This window comes from Patagioenas fasciata, chromosome 1 (genome assembly GCF_037038585.1).
Source record: "Patagioenas fasciata isolate bPatFas1 chromosome 1, bPatFas1.hap1, whole genome shotgun sequence".
NCBI lineage: Eukaryota > Metazoa > Chordata > Aves > Columbiformes > Columbidae > Patagioenas > Patagioenas fasciata.
The window spans coordinates 169,845,813-169,869,894 of record NC_092520.1 but is presented as its reverse complement, the minus strand read 5'-3'; the positions used below and the strand labels follow the sequence as shown (position 1 = coordinate 169,869,894).

The 24,082-nt window shown below is 41.6% G+C and overlaps 2 protein-coding genes across 5 annotated transcripts in view; one reads left to right on the top strand and one right to left on the bottom strand.

Moving 5' to 3' along the window:
- The window catches only part of VEZT (vezatin, adherens junctions transmembrane protein), a 68,428-nt gene extending 47,249 nt beyond the window's left edge, over nucleotides 1-21,179 (bottom strand). For all 4 annotated transcript variants that reach the window (XM_065837113.2, XM_065837121.2, XM_065837130.2 and 1 more), the window contains exons 1-2: nucleotides 21,045-21,179; nucleotides 6,159-6,293 (exon numbers count right to left, since the gene is read on the bottom strand). In XM_065837113.2, the coding sequence (XP_065693185.1) occupies nucleotides 6,159-6,293; nucleotides 21,045-21,080 (171 nt within the window). In that variant the 5' untranslated portion in view covers nucleotides 21,081-21,179. The remainder of the gene's footprint in view (nucleotides 1-6,158; nucleotides 6,294-21,044) is intronic.
- Nucleotides 21,180-21,357: 178 nt separating this feature from the next.
- FGD6 (FYVE, RhoGEF and PH domain containing 6) overlaps nucleotides 21,358-24,082 on the top strand; it is a 72,763-nt gene continuing 70,038 nt past the window's right edge. The window contains exon 1 of the mRNA XM_065838125.2: nucleotides 21,358-21,515. Coding sequence (XP_065694197.1) covers nucleotides 21,503-21,515 — 13 coding nt within the window. The 5' untranslated portion in view covers nucleotides 21,358-21,502. The remainder of the gene's footprint in view (nucleotides 21,516-24,082) is intronic.

The following is a 24,082-nucleotide window of genomic DNA, read 5'->3' as shown; positions in this document are numbered from 1 at the left end:
GTGGGAAACAGAATAGTAAAACCAAGCAATGGGAGTTGGAGCTTTGCAGTTCACCCTGTGATGAGCTGGACAGGCCTCTGAAGGCAGTGGGACACAAGTTTGAAGCAGCAAGCCTGGGTAGAAAGGCTTTGAGTCATGTCAGAAATTGTCACCCTAAAGTCCTTATGCTTCATAGAACAACTTTTGAAATAAGTTACTTTAGTGTCTATTTAGGTAGCCTAATCAAATGTTTCTTTACATATGCCACATCTTTCTGTGTACAGTTAGAATTGCAGACCTATGCCAAAAAGAAGAGTTTTTAGGTCAGTGGAGAGACAAACCAATAATAGGAGTTTCATAATGATAACTCTTCCCGATACACAGACATCATCGTTGCTTATAAGGAGGAGCTATCCCAGCAATCCACACTCCTGAGACCATGGAATAAATCCAAGTGATTGTATTTTGATGTTGCTCAAGGGCACTGACGCAAGTTGGAAGAGAAGAAGAGTGTCACAAACTGCAGCACTAGATTATCCTCCAAGTTTCTTGTAAAAATGGTGCAAAATAGTACAAAATTTTCTGATGACAATTTGTAGAAAATTGAGATTAACTAAACAAAAGTCCTTGCTCTGCATTTGAGTTGCAGACAGCTACTTCATTCAGAAGTACCTTTCCCAGTATTTTGAAAGCAGAGGACAGAAAGAGTTGCCCATTTACAATTTAAAATTATGCCTCCTGGAGCCCATGATTTTCAAATGCTTAGCCTTCTTAAGTCCTTGAATTTTTATCGTGAACATTTAAATCTTCACCAAGGATAATTTTTAATGCTGCCAGCTGACTAAACCAGACTGTGGAATTCCTGAAACAAAACAAAACATATAGTGTGATACCTAAGCAATCTTTTCATTTATTTTCCATGTTTTAGTTTAAAAATAAAAATCTGAGCTTGCATAAACACTCCACAGGCATGTCAGTGCTTGAAAACACAAAACGAGACAACCCACTGTCTTGGGCTGTGACCCAGAAGAGCACAGTAACTCATCAAATTATTCAGATCCTTGGAATAGTGTCTCACAGTTTGCACTCCCATTGGGAGTGTTACTGACAAGTAAAACAACTTTCATCAACAGACAAGTCGCGTCATGTTGCCAACACTTCTGGAGTATTCTTCTTACAACTTCAGAACAAGGCTCAGTCAAACTCTCTGTAAACCGAATAACAAAGACACGTAACTCCTAACATTTAAAAAAAATAGCAGAGGACATGCACATTTTAGGTACATTCATTTGAATCTAAAATCAAATTCTAAGGACTATTTCTCTTCTGTACAAGACGAACCTGAAATGGCAAACTAACAAGTATCTAAAATATCCTCATTCACATTGGCACCTTTCAATTCTGTGCACTTCAGAAAGAAGGTAATGCTACATATTAAATACCTTCCAGCTACCCAGAGCTAACATTAGGTGGGTGGGAGCCCTAGGCAAAGGCAAAGGACTGGTCCCTCTGCCTTTCAACACCAGGTTACCTGCAGAGGCTCAACACAACCCTCAGTAGCTGCCTCCAGTACCAGCCTTGTTCTAGTGATGAAATATTATCACATCTGAGGTGGGATAAGGTGTGACACTATAATCAGTTTAAACACTCAGATCTGCATGGCCGTCTAGGAAAAAGAGTGAGAAAGGAAAAATGTAAATGGGAAGAAACACACTCTTTAAAGATCAAGCAGAATTTAACTCCAGAAAAGAGGTCTAGGAGCTCTTGCCAACAATGCTTTTGAGTGTCAAGTGATCATGAGACCAGAACTTTAGCTGTAACTTTCTCCAGAGATTGGTTACAGCCAGGAACACCACACCTATAATTACCGTGCTAAATCACATCTCTACACTCCCTCAGGTGGGCGCTTGGCATTTCACCAGCCCTCAGAACACAACCTTGAAGCACCTTTACAGCTTTTCGGCTCAATGTTCATTAAGACCATGCTCCAGTTTAAAAAAAAAACTACCAAAGCCACACACCTTCAAAACTATTCAAAACATGCTTCAAATTCAGCTGATGCCTCTGAAATCCAGGAAGCCTGAACCATGTGCTCTGCTTGGCAGGACAGCAAGACACAGCATCGGCATTTGTATCAGTCACCTAAAACCTCTTTTCTTTTTTTCCAGATTTGCTTTTTCAGTCCCTGAACATCCCAGACTATATCTTTGCCTTGCCTAAACCTTACTACATATTATCAGATTGTATCTGATTCCTACTGGACTGAATACAAGAGGAGTAAACAATCTCAACTCAAAGCAATACTGCAGTTTTTCTACTTCTATTTTAACATGTTCAAGGCATTTGTAAACTTGCTTTTCAGAACAGAAGGAAAATGATACACACATACTAGGTATCAATCAGCATGGAACATCATCTACTCCCTGTGATTCTATTTTGCATCACACTAAGCCTCAACTATGATCATTTTATATTAGAACCGTGGGTAGGTACATATTCAGAACTCAGAAACCATTTGTTTTCCAGACATTTTATAATTTCAGTAGACTAGTCCAGTGAGAGAAGGGAAGTGATAATAGTCTCCTGTAAAAATGAGGAAATGATTGAAGGGGAATGTAAATTATTTGCCTGTATGTCATACAAAAGTTGCAACAAAGCCTGAGATCTAGTCTACTACTTTAAATGTGTGGCCAGCTGCCTCTACCTCATTCTCCTTCCTTTTGAGACACCCTATAAAAACGGAACTCAGAAACTGTATGACAAAAACAGACTTTCTGACATCAGATTACAAAAGAAAAGTATTAATGTTCCCAAACTGGTATCGGAACAGCAGCAGGAAGAAACTACTACATTTTATCACTAGAAGCTACATGCAGGTTCCTTCCTTATTTCCACCATGTATCCTTGTCTAGACAGAGACGAGACAATGTGAATGTCATCCCAGTATTTGTCAGAAATGGATGGCCCATTTTTGCACACCCACTCCCTTCATGTTGCAAGGCAAACCATGATGAATTATGGCTATACCTGACACAATGCTGGAGGACTTGCTCCCAACACAATAAAACTAAGTGTAAAATGCTTGGGGTGGAGGGAGAGGGAAAAATAGAATAATTGAGGCCTTTAAAAGCAGTGTATCTTAATGCTTTTGAGGTTCATAATCCCATAGCACTTTTGTATTAAACTTAGTGGAAATTATGTACAACACAGCATCACACTGCTTTACTGACGCTCATTAAAGTAATTATGCAAAACAAAGTAATGCAGCTAACAAGCGATAGTCCATGCACTGCTTCATAGTAATGAACAGATAATCAGCCAATTATATATATCACTCTAATTTTCAATTAACAGTGGTTTAATTAAAGTCTTCCTGCACTAAACCAGAACAGGTATCTTCAATTCAAATGTACATAAAACTGCCAACAGCTTTAAAGGGAAGATATATTTTCAGGTGGTTTCCTAAGGATTATGGTGGGTGTCAGCTGACAATTTTGAAAAGCAAGTGTAGTGGACCTAATATTTCCATGAATACTTTTAAAGGTAGTTGAAATTAAAATACAAAATATTACGAGTTAATCCCGGCATTAAATTCAGCCTTGCCTTGCGACCAGTGACAGAAGCAATTGTTATTACAAATGCAATAGTTAGCCACAGCAACAGTAACTAGAAATCAATTTATTCATTAAATTTAAAATAATCTTGCATTAGAGAAACCAGTCAAGGAAGCATGGCGACACTGCAAGAATTGCTTCTCCTCCCCCCCGTAGTTAATCTCTTTCAAGTGCTCATAAATCCCCCACACATGAGACTGGAGTTCTATATGAAGCTCCTTCGTAATTTTTTTCTACAGGATTGCTGAACTCTTTGAAAAGCTGTAAACTCTACAACAGAACATCTGAACTGCACTAAACTTAGGGATTCTTATTATAGGATGACTATTTTTTACAGGCTCTGTCTAATCCATGTGCTGGGCACGCAGTGGTACTTACTGATCTATTCAATGGATATGAACCCTGTATCTTATCTACATGGTCACCTCTGATCAGAAAGTGGGGCAGTAGAGAAGTGAGACATGGCACACTTTTACAAGTTTATAAACCTCAGAAACTGGGGATTGAGGCTGTGAAGCAAAGAGCGTAGTGTACCTGCCCAACAGGTAAACATCAACTATCCATGATGAAAGACTCCAAGAGGACTGAATACCAAAGCAAAATGTTTTATGTTTTATTACCCTGTCTTTTCAAACAGACTAATGAGAGTGTGAGGAAATTTATATAGTCTATACAGAGAGTGGTTGAAATGAATATCACTATATGAAAATATGAGCCTACCAACACTTCTTTGAATACTGCCAGATGAAAAAGCTTCACACTGCGACTTCTAAGTTTCAGCTTCAAAGACTGTGCATGTCAGTCCTTGAGAGTACACCATACTGCTGTAAACATTACTGTGCTCGCTTGACTGAACATGAGTTAATTTTCTTCGTGCAGTTAGAAACATTTCTTTTTCATAGCTAGCGCAGTCATTATTCGGACTTAGTCTGAGAACAAGAGATAACACCCCCACACAGAGCGAATGTTTTTAATTGCTCTGGTCTGAGAGCCAAGGACATTCTGAGTGCTCTGCCCACAGGTGTGAGGCAGCGAGGAAGAGGGGCATGGAAGGGGCAGAGCTTGACTGACATCCAGATTGAACAATAAGAGTATTCCATCCCATTAGCGCAATGCTAATTATTTCAGGAGAGTTGGGTCCTTCCAGTTGGCTCTTCCGCTATCTCACTTCTCTCTTCACTCTTTTTTGTCAGAGCTGGGGGAGCTTTTGGTGCAGGACATTTAGTCCAGCTTTTGCTGTTTTGCAGAGGCCTCTGAGCCTTTCTGCTTTTTTCCTCCTTTTTCGCTGTTGGGGACTGGGTGCTGCTTCCTGGGACTGGCTGCTCAGTGTGGATGGAGTTCATGAGGAATTGCCTTGAGTATCTTTTATTTCTATTATATATATACATATATTTACTAGTAGTTTATTAGTATTTTGTTATTTTATTAAACTGTGTTTATTTCAATCCAAGTTTCTCCTTTCCCTTTCGATTCTCTCCCCTACTGGGAGAAAGCGGCTATCATGGTTGTACTGCCAGCTCAGGTTAAACCACGACACCACCCATGAATGCTTGCTTTGGGTTCTTACTGCCGAGGTGCTGCCCACCTCAGCCTGCAGTGGTCAGGACGGAGAAATCTGCACAGAGGCCTCTTTTTCTTCCTGGCTTAGCACATAGCTGGAGCATGTCCACTGAAAACTGAGCTCTCTACTGTGAAAGTTAAAGAGGTGGGCAGAAAATGACTGCTGTTTGCACGCTCCACCTAGGTGCTAAGGAGAAGACAGACTGACTACTGAATTTTCAATATACTTGCTGCCTTAGAAGAGAAGTTTCCTCACCCACACTATAGCTCCTCATCTGAGTCACATGGCCCATACACTACCAATAAAAGTAAACTACCATTTATTTTTAATGAGGAAAACAAAAAATGTGTATGCCATAATAGATGTTAAATGGCAAAATTCTCAATTGTGATACCAAAATGTATTTTAAAAATCCACAAGACTTTACTTAGAACAACAGAGAAATAAGAAATCTGAGCTAATCAGTTGATGATCCCTGTCAGCTGTTACTGTTAGAAAATTGGCATAACCTAAGCACAGTTCTACTATCTTGTTCAGATTGGTTACTGTATTTATACTTTCCAGAAATCCCCTTTTTGTTTTGTCACAGACTAAGTGATATTTAGTAAGTGAATGCCTCAGAAGGGCTGGGAACTATAAATATTCTGTTCCAGAAAATTACAGGTTTTGTTCCCAGGATGTAACGCTAAGCTAACATAATAATAGCCAGTAAATAAGATAATTTACAACACTCAAAAAATTCACTATCAAAGCCTCTTTGCTTCTCTAGCTTACATAATGGCAAAGAACCACTTCAGGCTATGCTGGTAAACCATGTATTTCCAAACACATTTGCAGACAAGATATGACAACTGGTTGGAGTTCTTTGTTTGTTTTCTTTTTTTTGGGGGGGCGGGTTTAAATACAGTAAGAGATTTATCTTTATTCCTTTGATTTTCCCTGTTTGTGAAGTAATGCGGTTCTATTTTGAGAAGATAAATACTCAGGAACAGGAGAGCGCTCACTTTCTGGGCAGCGTGCACAGTCCGCTCTTTTTGGATTTCCGCTGCTGCACATTGCTCTGCCTTCTGCGACACAGATGAACATACTTCAAAATCTGTGTGTCCCAAATCCTGCAGATATTGGTAGAGTGGGGAATTCTGAAAGAGAGTTAAAAGAGAAAAATGAGGAAAAAAAACCCACAATGTTAAAAATCATTCCCCGTTTCCCACAAAACGCAACAGCGAATAAAGCCACCACATAACCAGCAATGAAGGGATTGGAAGCAGCCCTGCAGAGAAGGAATCGAGGATAGTGGTAGATGAAAAATCAGACATGACTCGGCAACATATGCTTGCAGCTCAGAAAGCCAATACTGGGCTTTATAAAAAGAAGTGTGACCAGCAGGTCAAGGGAGATGATTCTCGCCCTCCGCTCTTCCCTTATGAGACCCCACCTGCAGTACTGCATTCAGCTCCAGGGACCCCAACATAAGAAGGACTTCTTGCACGGAGGCCAGAGGAGGCCACAAAGATCATCAGAGGGCTGTAACACCTCTCCTGTGAAGACAGGCTGAGAGACTTGGGGTTGTTCAGCCTGGAGAAGAGAAGGCTCTGGGGAGACATTATGGCAGCCTTCTAGTACCTAAAGGGGACCTACAAGAAAGCAGGAGAGGCACTTTTTACAAGAGAATGTAGTGATAGGACAAGGGGTAATAGCTTTAAACTGAAAGAAGGTAGATTTAGATGAGATATAAGGAAGAAATTCTTCACAATGAGAGTAGGGAGACACTGGAACAGGTTGCCCAGAGAAGCTGTGGATGCTCCATCCCTGGAGACATTCAAGGCCAGGCTGGACGGAGCTCTGAGCAACCTGATCTAGTTGAAGATGTCCCTGCACATGGCAGGGGGTTGGACTAGATGAGCTTCGAGGGTCCCTTCCAACCCAGACCACTCTGTGACTCTACACAACAGGAAAAAACCCCAACAGTTAGTAGCAATGAAGTCAAAATTTTGCTTTAATTACCTCCCTTAAGTTTTATCCTGACCATAATGAAAGAGGCTCGAAGAGAGTCAACATACAAAACTATACGATAAGAAATGAGCATGCAACCAATCAACTTTTCCCATAGCAAATTTTTTTCTAGGTTACCTGATAGGGTTCTTTAGATTATAACTGACATGTTTTCAATAAATAAACTATGTATTTGGTAACATCTTTTAAAATATTATTGTGTGACTCTGGAACACTTAATGATGCTGTTTTCCTAAAGTTTATAAAAACTGCATAGATTATACTTTGAACTGCTTCTACTGAAACAAACTTTAAAACCAGAGGATGTTTCAAACTTCAGTAAATTAAGCCTCAGTGTAACTTGATTAGGTACCTACAGAGGGTTTTACTGAAATCGAAAAACAAATAAGAAATGTAGGGATGGTACTGGCACTTCTTGCAAAAGGGTATCGCAGTTATTTATACAAACAAACAAACCAACCCACAAACTTTTTAAGCTGCTGGCTACTAATTTACAAAAAGTCCTTAATTAAATTCCTTGGAGAAAGTATGGAATTCTGACTGCCAGAGCGTGGGTTTTTACATGTTTAGATATTTATCTATATAGACTTATGAAACTTCTTGTTGTCATCTGCCTCAGATATTTAGATTTACTTAAATCTTATTTTTCTGTTTACATGCACATATGTGGCAGTATCTCTGATAGATTTGATGTAAAGGATATTTATGCTAACTCCGGTTCTATTCAGGACATGTAAAGAGACTTTGTTTTTCAAGAAAAATCTCTCAGAAATCAATCTTAAAGAGCCTAGCTGGTTAGGGATTCATTCTGACCTCTGAAAAATTTTACCAACATCCCACACTAGTATGTGAACACTAGCAAACTGCATAGGAAGAACACAAACCATTTTAAGAATTAGAACATGCTACCAATGTAAATAAAAAGTAAGAACTTTACAGTAAATAATGTGCAGTTGTGGAGGTCTGCAGAAACAAAAGAACATCTAGTACAAATTGTTACATGAACTATTATTAACTTGCTGGTGGCCTGTCTCCTATGGTCATGTATCAACACGGCCCAATCTCAAATGATGGCTTGCCATACAATAAAACCTTGATGCAATCATTCATACTAGCTGAACAAAGTAACTTGTTGCCTCTAGGGATTTTTTTTAAACCCTATCACCAAAGTGCTATTTTGATCACTCTTACCTATTTAAAGCATGCAAATTCATACTTTTGCATGCTCAGCTTGAGTTACTCACAATAGATTCAGTGTCCAGTCACTACCTGAAACTCAAACATTTGTACCAGCTCAGAGGTAGAGACAATTCCCCTCACCCACAATGACGGTGATTGTGCAAAGCGCTGGGATAGGTTCTAGTGATTCATTTCCTTGCGGGAATTTTTCCAGTGTGACAACTCAATCCTGTCATTTTTCCAAGTACCCTTCCTCCACAGTTGAGTATTTTTTCAAATATGTCTAAGTCTAATTCAACAATGTGCTGTTCTGGACTGGCTAGAAAGAAAGTATGTTTCTCTCTAAGTACTTTACTGGAATTATTTAATTAAAATGGAAAAGAAAACATAATAGACTAGAGTACTTCTCTTATTTAACACACTGTTCAATTTGCTTAATAACTTCAGAACAAAACTCAGAATATGAATGGATATTGCATTACCTTGTTGTCTTAAAATGCTTTTCACCCAGAGCCAGGCTGGGCACTGCCAGCATATCTGGAACATGAGAGGCTGCAGGGTAGCAGGCAGGTTTCAGTCAGAACCAGCCAGAATTTTCCCTACTTAGACGAAGACACATAGATAAACCAGTGGGTGAACAGAGAACATTTTATTCAAAATCATAGTTTTGATGCTCACTGCAGGCAGGACTCCAAATAAATTGTATCTCTTGACAGACCTGTCCATCATCTTGGCTATACTTGTCCAGCATCTTGATCATCATCTTGATCACACTTGTCACAAGCAAGGCCAGCCATCACTTGACGCATGACCATTCTTGTATTTTATTGGTGCTCACCTACATACAGACACCTGGCAAAATAGTCCAAATATACCAAGGAGTTTCTCCACTAGTATCTCAGTGCTCTGGGTTCCATGACAAGATAATTTTCTAAAAGTTGAGCAAGAAAATTGGTCTAATGCTCTTTAGATTGGTTCCATTTCCTCACAAAAATGGATGATGGAAGGTAGAAAGAAACACAGAGAACCTGTCTACTGAAGACAGAGAGAAGCAGCTAAAATCCTGAATGCTACATTTAGTAAGTGAAACACTACACAGATGTGAAAATGCCCAGTCCTTCCCTCTTATCGGGTATTTGGCAACATCAAAATGTTCCATGTAACTGTAATTAGCACATTTTCTACTCTACATAAATAGTAAAAAATACACCATCTCTTCAAACGTTAATGAAACTTTAGCACCTGACCAGGATAAATAATTTTATTATTTCTCGTAATAAAGGTAGAATACTAGGTTTCACATTGATGCCTTCTGATTTACTGTTCAAAGGCTTTTACAAGGTCTCATTATGGGTAGATTTGCATTTTTTTAATCATTTTATCATCATCATTATTATTATTACTACTGCTTGGAACTGGAAATCAGTTTTCTGATTACTGAGTTAGCAAATGATAATGGATTACCATTTAACTTGAATGTTTGTCACATATTCCTTCAAGTAGGTAAGGGTTCTCTTTTTTCAGTTTCTCAGAAAGTACTAAGGCTACGACAATCCTCCTTTAACACATTTCTCTGGCTCCACACACTTCCTCTTCCCATTCTTTTCTAAAAGATTATTAGTGGAACTGAAGCGCACATTGGAAAACCTCATTTTTTATTAACTTAAATGACAAGAACTATGCTGTGACTAAAATCCCTTATGCTACAAGTAAAACCACCATTGTCACCTTTTCTAAATCCATTAGCAGCATGTAAGATGTGGGTAAAGAAAGCACTAAATAAAAAGTGGGTTGAGGCCCTTGTGAAATTAGATTGTTAAGAACCTTAATGAACCGATCATAAAATTCTTCCAGTAACAGTGAGGTCTCTTCTGTACCACACTCAGCTTCACATTTTGCTCAGAAAATGTGAAGATTATGCTCCTCTTCTATTAGAAATATCACTGATGACATACATAAATTAGCCTACGCTAAGATAAAACCACACATTATTTATGTGTTATATTTAATGTCCTAGATACTGTGCAAATTTAAATGATGCTGACAAGCCTGTCATTTGCAAAGCTGTGTGGTCTGTGTAACTCACTGAGCATGTCTCCAACAGTCTGTAGCAAATTCCTCCCATGACATATCTAAGTAATGGCTAGAAAATCCAGTAAAGGAATTTTTAGGAGCTGAAGGGTAGATTTTATGTATGTGAATGTTCACACAAAAGTTCCAGTATTATTAAAGAATCAGAAAATTATTAATTATGCAACTACAGAATTGAAATATGATACCATTAAAATATTCTATATACTGCTTGTTTCAACACAAGAGACGCAAGTATTATACTTAATGCTTACAAAGCATTTTTCACCTTCACAAAGCTTTAAAAACAAAAATTAAATCTCATAATGTGTCTGATTTCTTACAAATTATAGCTCTGAATTTCTAGCTTGCACCCTTACCCAAGCCTCTCACTCCTAAATGCCTTCTTTTCCATAAAACAGATCATATTCTTGCACATGCACTTCTAACTGTGAGAAGAGTTTCTTGGTTTCAATTCATGCTGTCATTCATCAACACTGCCAGGCTCAGCTGTTTTCACCTGTAAATGCCATGATAGTATTAAAAAAATCTGCTTCCTGGTTGGGGAAAATTTGTCTTTTTTCCTCCTAATTTTCTTTGCTCAAAATTCATGCATTCCTTTTTTCAACAGTCAAACACTAAAATAAAAGTAAATAAAAGACCAACGGATTTTACAAAGTTCATAAAAACATGTAAAAACTTTCTGCAATTAAAAAGTATATATAATTTAGACTTGAGAGAAACATTTTATGTTAGAATGTCGGGTAAAATGACAACAAGGTTGTTGCAGTGGACAGCATGAAATGGAAATTTAAAATATAAAATCTCATCTTCCTATCAATACAGCATTGTATTATTCTGGAGGAGTCTATTTCCTTGTATTTTTTAATATTTTCAGCCACTCTCAACTGAGATAATAACTATAATAGTACTACTCATGTTTGACTAGTTCATTTATTTATCTCTAGTTGTCTGTGGTAGAATGACATGGTAATGAATCATTTATGAAGTAAAGAAGAAAAAAAAATTAATAATTCAGCATATTGCTATGTTACCATCATAGTACCAGTTATTGATGGGAAATATTATCTGAAGCAAGTGAGGATACCAAGATGGGTTTTTTCAGCAATATGCTGCATATATTTCTGAAGTTTCTTCTAAGTTTGTTCTTTTTCTAAGTCACTTTCTGAGACCACCTAGGCACAAGAGACGGGTCAGGGAATGTACAGCCAGGACATTTTTTTATTATACTACTTGTCCAAAATGTGTGCTGGAAAGAGAAGACAGCTCCAGGACAGCCAGAAGACAAAATGCCATTATTCGTTGGTGCACTTCTTACAGATTAGACATGGAAAAACCTATTAATAAGTGAAGCAAGGTAGCCTGAAACAGTCAATGTTTTAAGTAGGAATATACTTTCTGAAAATTTTAATAATTAGGGTTTTCTGGGGACTCAGAAGAGACTGACAACAAAAAAACAATTTATCTTTCTATGACTTTTCTAAGTCACTAGTCAGGCATACTGCAAAGCCATTCAATCGTAACTAGACATTTATATTATGGAATAGATTTACATAAGCTACTGTTTCCAGAATCTAGAAAGAAAATTATTTCCTCCTCATTCATAACTACTTGATCATATTTATTTTAGACCCATACCAATAAAAATTATTTCACTCCAATATATATATCTAATTATAACTCTCCTTTTCTCATCGTTGAAAATGGTTGAGTCTCATTCTAGACCCAAGATATATTACACAGTTTAAGAACAGTCCACTAAACTAGTTTTGTTCTTTAACCCCTTCTCAATGCTTATTTTAATGCCACTTGCCATACAGCACTGACTTAGTTAGAAAAAAAAAATCACTTAAACTGAAGACCAAGCATTGTGTTTGCAACTCTAAGCCTACAGTAAAAATAAATGCAAAAAAATCAAAACCAAGCTAAACACTAAAAGCTAATCAAGCACATATAAGCTTGTGTATTGCTACATGATGGAAAGGTTGTTACAGTAAAGAATTTCCTAGCCTCAGAAAAGAGCTTATTTTGATAGATATCTACTCAAATACTTACACCTATTGCAGCCTTGCAAGCACAGATATTGCACTTAAATATGAGGCATTCTGTGCACATTCTGAAAAAAACCTTTACAATCACAAATTGGATTAAGACACCGTTAGCTTTCACAGTCTTATTACAATAGCAGCTGAAAATCAAAGCCACACCCAAATTATTTTTGCTGATGCATCATGAAGTAAATGACTCAGGATTTCTCCCTTATAGACAGGGGCTTTCCACACCCGACGTTCTTTACTACGACAAAATTTACTGCCTAGGTAAACCCCTGCTCTAGTTTCCAACCATAGCTAATGGAGCAAATTAACTTTAAAAGTAATATTTAATGACATTGCACAAAATCAGAGGCTTAAAAATCCATTCTTACACATGGATACGTTTTTCCAAAGCTGAGGTTTCCAATATGCCAAAAAACCTGTGGGAGCTTAAACCACCTCCAAAATAACTACAAGTTATGAATTATCAGTTAAAGAAAAAAAAAAAGATGAAACATTTCTACCAGCAACAGCAAAGGCTAAGATACGCTGAACAGGTGGTTAAACTCAGAACAAAATAAACAGCACTGAAATCTTTCCTCCCCTCTCTCAAAGCACAGCTTGGAAGAAGTTGAGCTAACACTCACAGACAGTGCGATCTTTGTCTCCTGGAAGAGAGCATTCCATTTTTCTCTTCGGTACTGCTCCCATGCACCTGACAGAATCTCGCCTGCCTCCCCGTTTCTTGCCGCCTGTCCCTCCAGGGTGACCCGAGCCGAGGATGAGAAGCAGCCGTCAGTGTAACTGCACCTGTGCCCCTGCACAGTCGCATTTTCCTGACGGCATCAGCGGATGCAGCTTGAAGCTTCCCAGGGCCGCGCGATTTCTCCTGACTAATGTGGCTTTCTAACCAGGGGGGAGGGAGATGAGGATGACAGATTGCTAAAGGCTTTTAAAAAGATGCTGCTTGGAAGAATTATTGCGCATCGATCTCATACACAGTCATTAATAAGACTTTCCAAGCAACAGTATTTAAAAGCCTTGGTGATATTCTCCTGGCTGGTAACCACCTCCTTCTGTGCTTCGACTGACAGAGAGCCAGGCGCTGACAGGGCTAATCTTAGACAATGACTTCAAGGCAGCAAAAGAGTAATTTAAATTTCCCATTTTGCTTTCACTGCCACAGGAGCACAGACCTTGGGTTCTCCAGAACTAGTGGAGATCATCTGATCTAGAAGCAGGCTCCAAAAACTACTTTGAAGCCAATAATCTATTACTGTTCCCGGATATTTTCTGATACACAATATATATCTAATTCTGCATGTACTCACGTGTCTCGAAGAGTTAGGAAAGTTTTATAGTCTGTGTGTAGTTCTGTATCACTGGATCTGTGACAGGGGAAAGCTCTTCCCTTTGCATTTTCAGCAGGTGGCTGGAAAAGTCTTAGAAAGAAATACTACACAGTAGCCAAAGCCCTGAGACCCATCTGCAATGGGATCCCTGGATTATTTGCCTGTTCAAAAGTGGACCTGCAATTACAGGTGAAAAGCTGAGCAGGACCTTTCTGACAAGGACAGACATGAAAAATACTTGAAAAACTGAAAGTGGTAAATGCTACCTTCCCTGGAGGACAGGGTAACAGGCCAGCCAGGCTCCATATCTGTGGCTTGGGGTGGGCAGTCACCGATCAAGCAGGTCACCGCCCTGAACTGACACAGGAAAACTGCTCTGGTTTATATCAGTTACTAAAAACTCACAGATTATACCCTTTGCTTACATTCAAAACCAAATTAATGAAATTAATGCATCTGACTGGTAAACTAGTGGAGTATTTCTGAATCATCTTGGAAACCTCTTTAAAATACCAGCTCCAAAGAACCAACTTGTTTATTCACTATAAATTATGTTAATTCTGACTCCTAATGACAACACACCATAAGCAAACATCTTTACTGAAGAGCATCCAAGAAACAAAAGAGACAGTCACATTATAAAGACTAAAAGAAAAGTACAGTGAGGCATTTTTTTTAATTCAGGCGTCTCAAGGAGGCTGATTCATGACTCGAAGTTGTGAGAGTAGTACTGCAGTATTAACCCTCCTGTAAATATGACCCCAGAGTAATTAATACAGATAAGAATTAAAAAAATTTTGGACCAACAGATCTCAAAATTTACTATGGATCATCATGTACTTTTGTCTTCAAATTTTCTATTAAAAATAAGAAAGGCAATGTGGGTTCACATACCATATGGCCCATACCTGTTCGGATACGACATTTAGCGTTATCAAAAAATGCCTGATGAGTTTACTTGGCCTCTGTAACAACCAGACTGTTCTTTACACAGTTTTAAGCTCGCAATTTATTTTCTCCCTGGTATCACCTGCCTTATAGTCATGCGATGAAAAGGAGTACAGCCTGTCCTTTTCCTCCTCTTAGCAGACTGCTGAGAAGGAAAATATCAAAAAAGTGCGTCCATCGCTAGTCTAGGTGCCGGTACAGTACACTACAATTTGCAGCAGAGACATCTCCCTAGGCTGCAGTTACATGGTCAATTTAATCTGTCATTACCAGCAGGTGCAGACAAAGGCTGTAGTACTATTTCAGAACACTAATGGTAATATTTATACAGACAAATGGTGAGATGGAACAAGTAACTGATCTAATGTAAAAAAAAAAAAAAAATCCATATTTTTTTCCTTTCTTAGCCAGGTTAGTTTATAGTCTAATCAGTCTCCTGAATAAAGGATCACTCACAAATCCAGGTGCCAGTAGAAGGAAGAGGATGGGCGTATGCTGAACAAGAGGGGTGAAGCCCAAACAGCTCTCCTGGCAACAGCCCACACTTCAGGCAGACAAAGCACAGACTCAGAACCAGGTCATCACAATGAAAAGTAAACTTTATTTCATGCCTATGTATAAAATGAGAGTACTACATCTTTAGTCCACTCAGTATTTGGTGAGAAAAATTCTGTTGAAAGAGCACTACTGACACCACCATTGAAGTTGTGTGAATGTTGTTCTGTTGTGTGAATGTTCTTCTTCAGCTGCCTATTTTTCCTAATTTATAATGTTTGAGACATTATTTTTTAGAATACAACTTCTACAATCCTGATGTTTGTCAAAAATCAAGTTATTTTGAAAGTCTAAAAGTTTTCAGGTTTTAGAACAAATATGACTTAAAAGTTTTGTCACAACAAAAAGCTTCTGAGGTTAAGTTTCCTGGGGTTTTCATTTGTTATTGTTTCATTTTTTAAACAAAATAATTTTAGAACAGCTCAATTTGGGTGGAGAAAGCATTTGTGAAAATAAACGTCACTGAGTGTTTTGATAAAAGTTACATTTGGTTTAAAAGGGTTCAGATGAGGATTTAAACATCTCAATTTAGCGACACACCAGCATTCTAAGCAAAAAATAGTGTATTTTAGATATGTTTTACTATTTTAGGCATGCAAAGAACACATCAGCTACAGGCTGTTCTGTATATAGCTGTATTATGCTGGGAAATGGTGTTGCCTCTTGCTGGAATCTCTCTTAAATCTTACAGGAATCTGTATATCAGAATATTATATGTGGGCATCCTCCATATCCCTCAGCACCAAGCAGCATCTTGGCTCGTTGCCTAAATATGCAGCAAGAGTTTTCTTTCTGAACCTGACGTTTGAATGCATTATGATGTTGCCCAGCACTTCCCAAGCACTTTTGTCCCACATCCCTCCTAAACAGACTCCACCATTTCTACCTCCTCCCAAAATGGGCCAGATCCACTGTTAGGGAATAAAATTACCTATTTTAGAAGAATTTTTTGAATCCATGCCTGAGCCTCTGCTATGGGCAACTAAGTGAAAAGGAACCTCTTTAACACCCAGTGCCATGTAGTTGCCAGCTCTGCTGAGCCCTGGTGCCTTCCTTCTCTCTCAGGATGGCATGTTGCTGGTAAAGCACTTCTCCCCTGTTTTCAGGACTCATTTTTCACAGTAAATTCTTCCACTACAGCAAGATGACAAAGAACCCAGACCATGTCTCTTTAAACTCTGGAAAGGGTTAATTCTATTTCTGTGCATATCTTCCCTCAATGATGAGAAGATGACTGCTTGAGCAAGGGCTGGCTATGAAATGAGAGCACCTGTTGTATATTCCAAATCTTGGTTCAGAGACTGTGGGTTCCCATTCTAGGTTGAGTAGAGCCATGTTCAACATTTTACATAGATACAAAACTTCTGAATTTGGACATGAGATTTTTGACTCTCTTTGCGTTCATCCCCAGTCTTTCCTTTTTAAAAATAATAACTCATGAGTTATTAAAGCAATGTCTCAAATGCGGTAAGCTTTATTTCCTTACTAAAATAAAAAAAAAAAAAAAGAGAGAGAGATATGTCTATAGCAATGAAATTAATTCAGTACTATATTTTACACAATTCTGCATGCCAAGCTTTATATTTCAAATTTTGTGTAAGAAAAAGCCCTTAAAAATCTAAGGCGGTGGCAGTCTGACATTGTGGGTCTCAATATCTCATTTTTTGTGCTAGTGAAAAGTCTTGCATGGATTAACTTTATTCTGCCAACACAGCATTGAAATTGAAAATAACAGTAGTCAGCTTCAATCCTTCCACCAGAACCACAGGGTTGACCCAGGAAGACTCTCTGGGATTAGGTTCCAACAATGATCTGGGTGAACCTGAAGGAAGGAGCAGCTCATACATGAGGAGAGGCCGAGAACTGGGACTGTTCAGCCTGGAGACAAGAAGGCTCAGGGGCATCTCATCAATATATGTAAATACTCACATCAACGTATGTAAATACATACATGTATGTAAATACCCAAAGGCGAGCACAAGGAGGATGGAACCAGGCTCTTTTCAGTGACAAAACCAGAGGCAATGAGCACAAACTGAAACACAAGAGGTTCCCTCTGAACATCAGGAAACATGTTTTCACTGTGATCAAGCACTGGCACAGGTTGCCCAGAGACGATGTCGAGTCTCCATCCTTGGAGATATTCAAAAGCCCACTGGAGATGGTTTTGGGTGACCAGCTCCCTGTAACCCTGCTTGAGCAGGGGGGCTGGACAAGCTATCTTCAGAGATCCTTTGCTACCTCAACCATTCTGTGATTCTGTGAGTATACCTTCAATATCTACCCAAATGTAAAAAGCAAAATTGCACAAGCTCATTAAAATATAGGACACATGACTTAGCTGGAAGCAGCAATCGTGAGCTGAAAATGCACTCAAAGAGCAGTGTTTGGATCACCTTCAGTGTTCTGAAGGAATGGGCACAGAAGATCAAAGATCCAGCAGAAAGAATTTTTAATAAATCTATAAACTCCAAAGTGGAATAAAGCAAACATAGTGCCTACATTTACAAAGAGAAAAAAAACAATCAGGAATATGCCAGGCCTACGAATCTGATCAAAAGCCAGCATGCTGCTGTGAATAATTATTCTTGAAAAATTCAAAGAAGAAAACAGATGATCATCAAAGAAGATATCACATAGGTTCACCAGAGGTAGATTGTGCCAAACTCACTTGACATTCTTCTTCAACAAGACAGCAAATTTTTCTAGATAAAGGAAATGCAGGAAGTTTACATGGCCTTTTGAAACTGTGCCATATCAGTTAAGATGAAAAAGATAGGAAATGAACCAAATATTCAGATGGCAGAGATAACAGTGGGTTATGCCAAATGGAAAGCTATCAGATCTGAAGGTGACTAACGGAGTTCCTAAAAATGAATCTTTGGATAAAGCTTTTGAATTTTTCTCAATTAACTTTATACCAAAAAAACCACTTCCTTCCTGATTATGCATGTGTCAGCACACCACTACTGCTTATAATACTGACCGATATCTTGCCTGCAAGGGCTCCAACAGCATGGAGAAAATAGCTGTTCACAGGTCTCAATGCTGAAGGCCTCCATGCAACAGTGACCACTGAAGAACAACACAGGAAGTGACATACTGAGGTGCAGAAAAATGCAGTTGCTTGCCAGAAACCACAAATAATTAAGGGGGAGAGTTTGGGGCCTCCAAAACCCCCCAAAAACCCCAGTAATTAAAAAATAAATATGTTGCAGCACTAACTACCCAATTACTTTTTGGCTTCTTGCTAATTCCCATCTCTGGCTCATCTGTGTGGAGGATGTTAATAATTCTCTTTGGAGCCTTCATTTTACAATAGCATGAACCCTGCTGAGCACTTCTGAAGATAATTTTTATAGGTATTTCAAGGTATGCATTATTATGAGGGTATCTCACCCAGCTCTGTACCTCAACCAATCAATCAACCAAATAAATTGGTATTTTCCCTACTGTTGTTTATTTGATATTATAGGTGTACCCTAGTATATGAAAGATATGTTACTATATCACTCAGTATACTCTAAGTGTGCACACACATGCTTGATACAATAATGTATCAAAGAGCCTTTACTGGTGACAGAAGTCCATTCCCAAGTGCATATGCACATGCTGGGAGATCTTTCACTCCCTATGCAGCAGAATATTTTCAATCAAAACAGTAACTGCTGCATGAACTAAAGAACTGTGCACTTTTACTGAAGAAGGAAATGCAGAGGGCAGGCATTACATCTGCGAAATAAATTTTCACCATGGATATATGTTATTAAAGGAAAAGATTTAACATAGCAGCAATATAAATAACAGATTTTATTGCTAGGATTCAAGTTTGGTTGTGGATAAACACAAAATTTCATGGTACAGACCAAAGACATCCACATACAAGTCGTACTTGCACGGCTGAGAAAACCACTCCTTATGTAGGGAGCTTTTTGCATCCTGGTAAAATCATAAGCTTTATTACTACTACAATAACTAATCATTTTAAAGACAGTGTTTCTCTATAACTACTTTCTCTGTACACTTGTAAAAACAGTCATGCCCTCCCTGAAGATGCAATTACATTTATCCACTGCAAACTGACCTGATCCTGTTACTGAACTGCAACAGCAGATATATCTAGCCACTGTTTTAGATAAGGCCAAGATTATACTGTAGCCCCATTATCTAACAAGACATGCAATATAATTTTAAAAGTTTCATTCAAACCCTGTAAATAATGCAAACACTAGAAAGACAGAATCACAGAATAGTTTTGGTTGGAAGAGACGTTCAAAGGTTATCTAGTCCAACCCCCTGCAATGAGCAGGGACATCTTCAACTGGATCAGGTTGCTCAGAGCCCCGTCCAGCCTGGCCTGGAATGTCTCCAGGGATGGGGCATCTACCACCTCTCTGGGCAACCTGTGCCAGTGTTTCAGCACCCTCACTGTAAAAAATTACTTCCTCATGTCTGGCCTGAATCTCCCCTCATTTAGTTTGAAACCATCACCCCTTATCCTGTCATAACACACCCTTCTAAAAAGTCTGTCCCCATCCTTCTTATAGGCTTCTTTTAAGTACTGAAAAGCCACAATAAGGTCTCTGTGGAGCCTTCTCTTCTCCAGGCTGAACAACCCCAACTCTCTCAGCCTGTCCTCATAGCAGAGGTGTTCCACAGAATCACAGAATGTTAGGGATTGGAAGGGACCTCGAGAGATCATCTAGTCCAATCCCCCTGCCAGAGCAGGAACACCTAGATGAGGCTATACAGGAAGGCGTCCAGGTGGGTTTTGAATGTCTCCAGAGATGGAGACTCTGCAACCCCCCTGGGGCAGCCTGTTCCAGCCTGTACCCTCACATGTAAGTGGAACCTCCTGTGTTCCGGTTTGCACCGGAACACAGGTACCCCCTTGTCTTATCGTTAGTTGTCACTGAGAAGAGCCTGGCTCCATCCTCGGGACACCTCTCTGATCATCAAGACGAGGTAGTTTCAGCACTTACTACACAGATGACTGCATGCTGAAATCCACAATCTACCTTTTATGTGAATTACACTGATTTAGAAGCAGGATTTATTAGCTACACATCGGGTTTTCTGCCTCTGCCCCTGATCCCACAGGTCGGCTGTCGGTGCACAGAGGTGTGAAGCTTCACACCCGTCCTGCCCCAGCAGCTATGAGGACGTGCCGCTGGCAGACAACTCGGCGGCCGCTCCTCAGCCCCGGCGGGCTGCCCAAGGCCAGCTCTGAGGAAACACCCGCCGACACGGGCCTCCCGCCCCGCCGTGCTCCTTTCTCACCGACCTCGCAACGCCGGCAGCCCGAACCGCGGGGGCAGGTCAGCCGTCAGCCGCCCCCCCGCGCAGCCCAGGCGGGCCGCCGCACAAAGGATCGCGCCTTCCCGGCCGACCCTACCCCGGCCCGGCTCCCTCTCCCGCCAATGCTCCCGCCCTCGGCCTGCGCGGAGGGGCGCGGCGCGACACCGGTGCCCAGGCTCCTCCGGAGCGTGGGACACCCCCCGCCGTCCCGCCGAGCGCCGCCCCGACCTGCCGGTCCCGCCGGCTCCCGCCCTCCCCCGCCAGCTGCCCGCGGCCCCCGGCCGGGCCCCGCGCCCGCCTCACGCCCCACGGGCACCTCGGGCCGCCGGGCGCATACCGCCCCCGGGGACCGCGGCGCAACGCCCCGGAGAGGGGCGGAGAGACACGGGCCCAACCCGCCCCGGGTGGCCCCCGCGCCCACCTCAAACACCACTTCTTCGTCAAACTCCGGTGTCATCCTTCTCCGCCATGCCACCCCCTGCGGGCACTCTGGGAAACGGAGTCCGCCGCGCCGCCGGCGGCGCCTCCCCGCCCGGCCCTGCCTCGCGCCGCGGGGAACTACAGCCCCCAGAAGGCGCAGCGAGCGCCCGCTTCCGGGCGCCCTGTGGGGGGTGGCGATTGGTGGGCGGGACGGGGGCGGGGCCAAGCCGAGGCGGGACGCGGGCCCGGCAGGGGGCGCCGCTGTGCAGTGGCGGCGGGCGCTGCCGGCGCTCAGTCCGCTGCCAGCCGCGGGGCGTTATGCGGCGGCGGGCGGGGGGTGCTGCGGCTGCGGCGGCTGGGTGGCGGCGCGGGGGAACAATGGGCTCCTTCTCCGCGGCCCTTAGAGGGGCCGTGGCGTAAGGGACGAGGGGGAGGACGGCGCGGCGCGTGGGGAGCACCATGAGCTCCGCCGGTGAGTGCCCAGGGAAAGTTTGGGGAGCGGCGGGTCCCTTCCGCCCGCCCGGCGGGGAGTCCGCATGTCCCCGCGGACAGGGAGCGTTGCCTCACCCCGTGGCGACTGGTGAGACCCGGCGCCGGGGGGAGGGAATGAGGGAGGTGCGGTGCCGGCGCGGGACGGGACGGGAACCGGAGCCGCCGCTGCGCTCCTCGTCCCGGCGGCGCCGGACAGTTGCGCCCCGCTGTCCCCCAACGCCGCGGCGGGGCCGGGCGCCGCGTTCACCCCTCGCCCCGGGGGGTCAGCCCTTCTGCGGGGTCCGCTACGGGCGTTCCTCTCTCCCTCGGGCTGTGCGGGCATGTCCCTGCCTCGACGCTGCCCAGAGCTGAGCCGGGGTCGCCGGTCACCTCTCGGCGTGCGGCTCTCGCCGCCCTCGCCTATCCGGGGCTTCGTGTCCGGCGGCGGAGCCTCTCGCTCGGCGCGGGGCTGAGCTGGCGGCGGGTGAAACCTGCCGAGAGCCCCCGCCGGGGACCCGGTTTTCTTTCCGGAAAGGCAAAGCGGTGCTTGGGTTACTGCTCCGTCCGACTTGGCGGAGCTGCGAAAGTTTGTCAGAGCTGAGCCTTTGCTTCCCGGTTACCTGCCCTAATCCAGCCCGGACAAGCTGGAGCCCTCCTGCAGGGGCAGGGACAAGGGGAAGCCTTCACTTCTGGCCTTTCTAGCGGCTGGCTTGAACTGCCCTACTTCAGTGCTTTACCTTTCCTCCCCCTTTTCTTTAACCGCTGCCAATTTTATGACTGAAAGAGCTGCGAGGCAAATTCTTGGCTTAAAACAAGAGCTCCCCATGTTTAAGGGAGTTGCTGATAATTTTTGTTTGTTTGGCTACACGGTGTGTGCTATGCTGTTAGTACACCCGTCTGTTAGATTAGTGGATTCCTTTCTTAGTCTGCTTGAAGATGAGGATAGGAGTCTTTTCTGCGTTGAAAAGATGTCGTGTAAGTTTTGATGTATTGGGTGGAAACACAACTAATTACAGTGTAAACCTGAAGCAGCAAAGTGTTTCCTGTAAGGATTTCGGGAGGTGGGGTGTGTTCTAAAGAAAAAGCAATACATGGACATCAAGCAAAAACATCAACTTAACTCTCAGTGTTTTCCTCTCAAATACGTCACATTGTTAGCAGGTCCAGCATTAATTACCCGGGCTCTCTTGGTTAAGCAGAATTTACTGGAAAATAAAAAGCTATTTAATGCATCTTTCTGTTCCGTTTAATATATTTCCGCTTTTTATATGTGTGACAGGACTGATTGCATTTAAATCTGGAAGAACAAGTAATAAAGTGGGATAACATATCTACTTAACAGCTGCATTATGTGCTTTCTGGTGTCGGCGGTGGTACAATTCACCCCTGTTCTTTTAAGAGTTAAACAGCTGTGCAAATAAATGATACATGTTAGGGGGTGCTCAAGAGCTTAGAGCTGGGCTGCTAAAATAAAATTCGATATGGTACTAAGTTTCAGAAAGTTAGGCAGATTTTCAGTGCTAAATGGTGATTTCAGGACTTCTAGAGCTGATGCTGTGTGACCGAGTCTGTTGTTTTAATTTATATTGTGGTGGTGGTTGTAGTGAAGATGAGGAGGAAGGTTCTGGTGAGCAAAGTCACTTAGAAGGCAAAAGAGAAAGGGATGCTGCGGAATACCACTAAGAAGAAAGTGTGACAATTTTGTGGAAAATGTGAATTTTAGCTAAGGCATAGAGAGAGTCCTGGTGGGCAGGAAGAGGGAAGCTGAGGGGTATGTGAAATATATTGAAGAGAGGATGAAGAATGTATTCTTTGTGATGGATTATGTGAGGATAAGAAAAATATATGGGGAACAGGTGAAACAGGATCAGAGATTCATGATCCTGCTGACAGTATCATGACAGTTTTTGACATTTCATTTAAGGAGCTCACAGGGTATGAGGAGAATGAGGACTGCCAGAAGATGGTTCTGAAGGTTTAACATACATCATTTCATATTGCTGTAAAATTTAGCTCCTGAAATATATAGGCAAGCCTTATAAAGCTATTGCTCAAGTAAAAATGTACAAACACCTGTATATTAATTTCAGTCCTGCAACCCATAATATCTGTTTCCTACACTGAAATTTAGATTGTGAATTCAATTACTACTCTGGTTTGTACTATGTAAGCTGGCTTTCTGACAACTGATTGTTAATACAGTGTTTCAATAAAAATATTATCCTGTATGAAGGCTTCAGATGGAACTTCAAATGCCTAGAAATCCTTCTGCTCTTCCTTCGGTTTAACTTGAAGGGCTTGAGTGTCTATCTCTTATATCTTCTTTTAATGTACTTTTAGAACAAAGCAACCTGGTACAGCATCACCAGTATTGATTTAATATTTTTAAGTAGGATTTGCAGATAAGAGTGTCTTCAACTTGATATGCAGGGCTCAAGACAGCTTCTGTCTATGGACAGAAGTTGTGAAAGGTCCAGCATTGATAACCCAGCCTTAACTCCACTCCAGCTTGCCTTTTACCTTTCTAAATAATGCAGTGCATTTTCAGTTTATTGCTCTATATCTTTT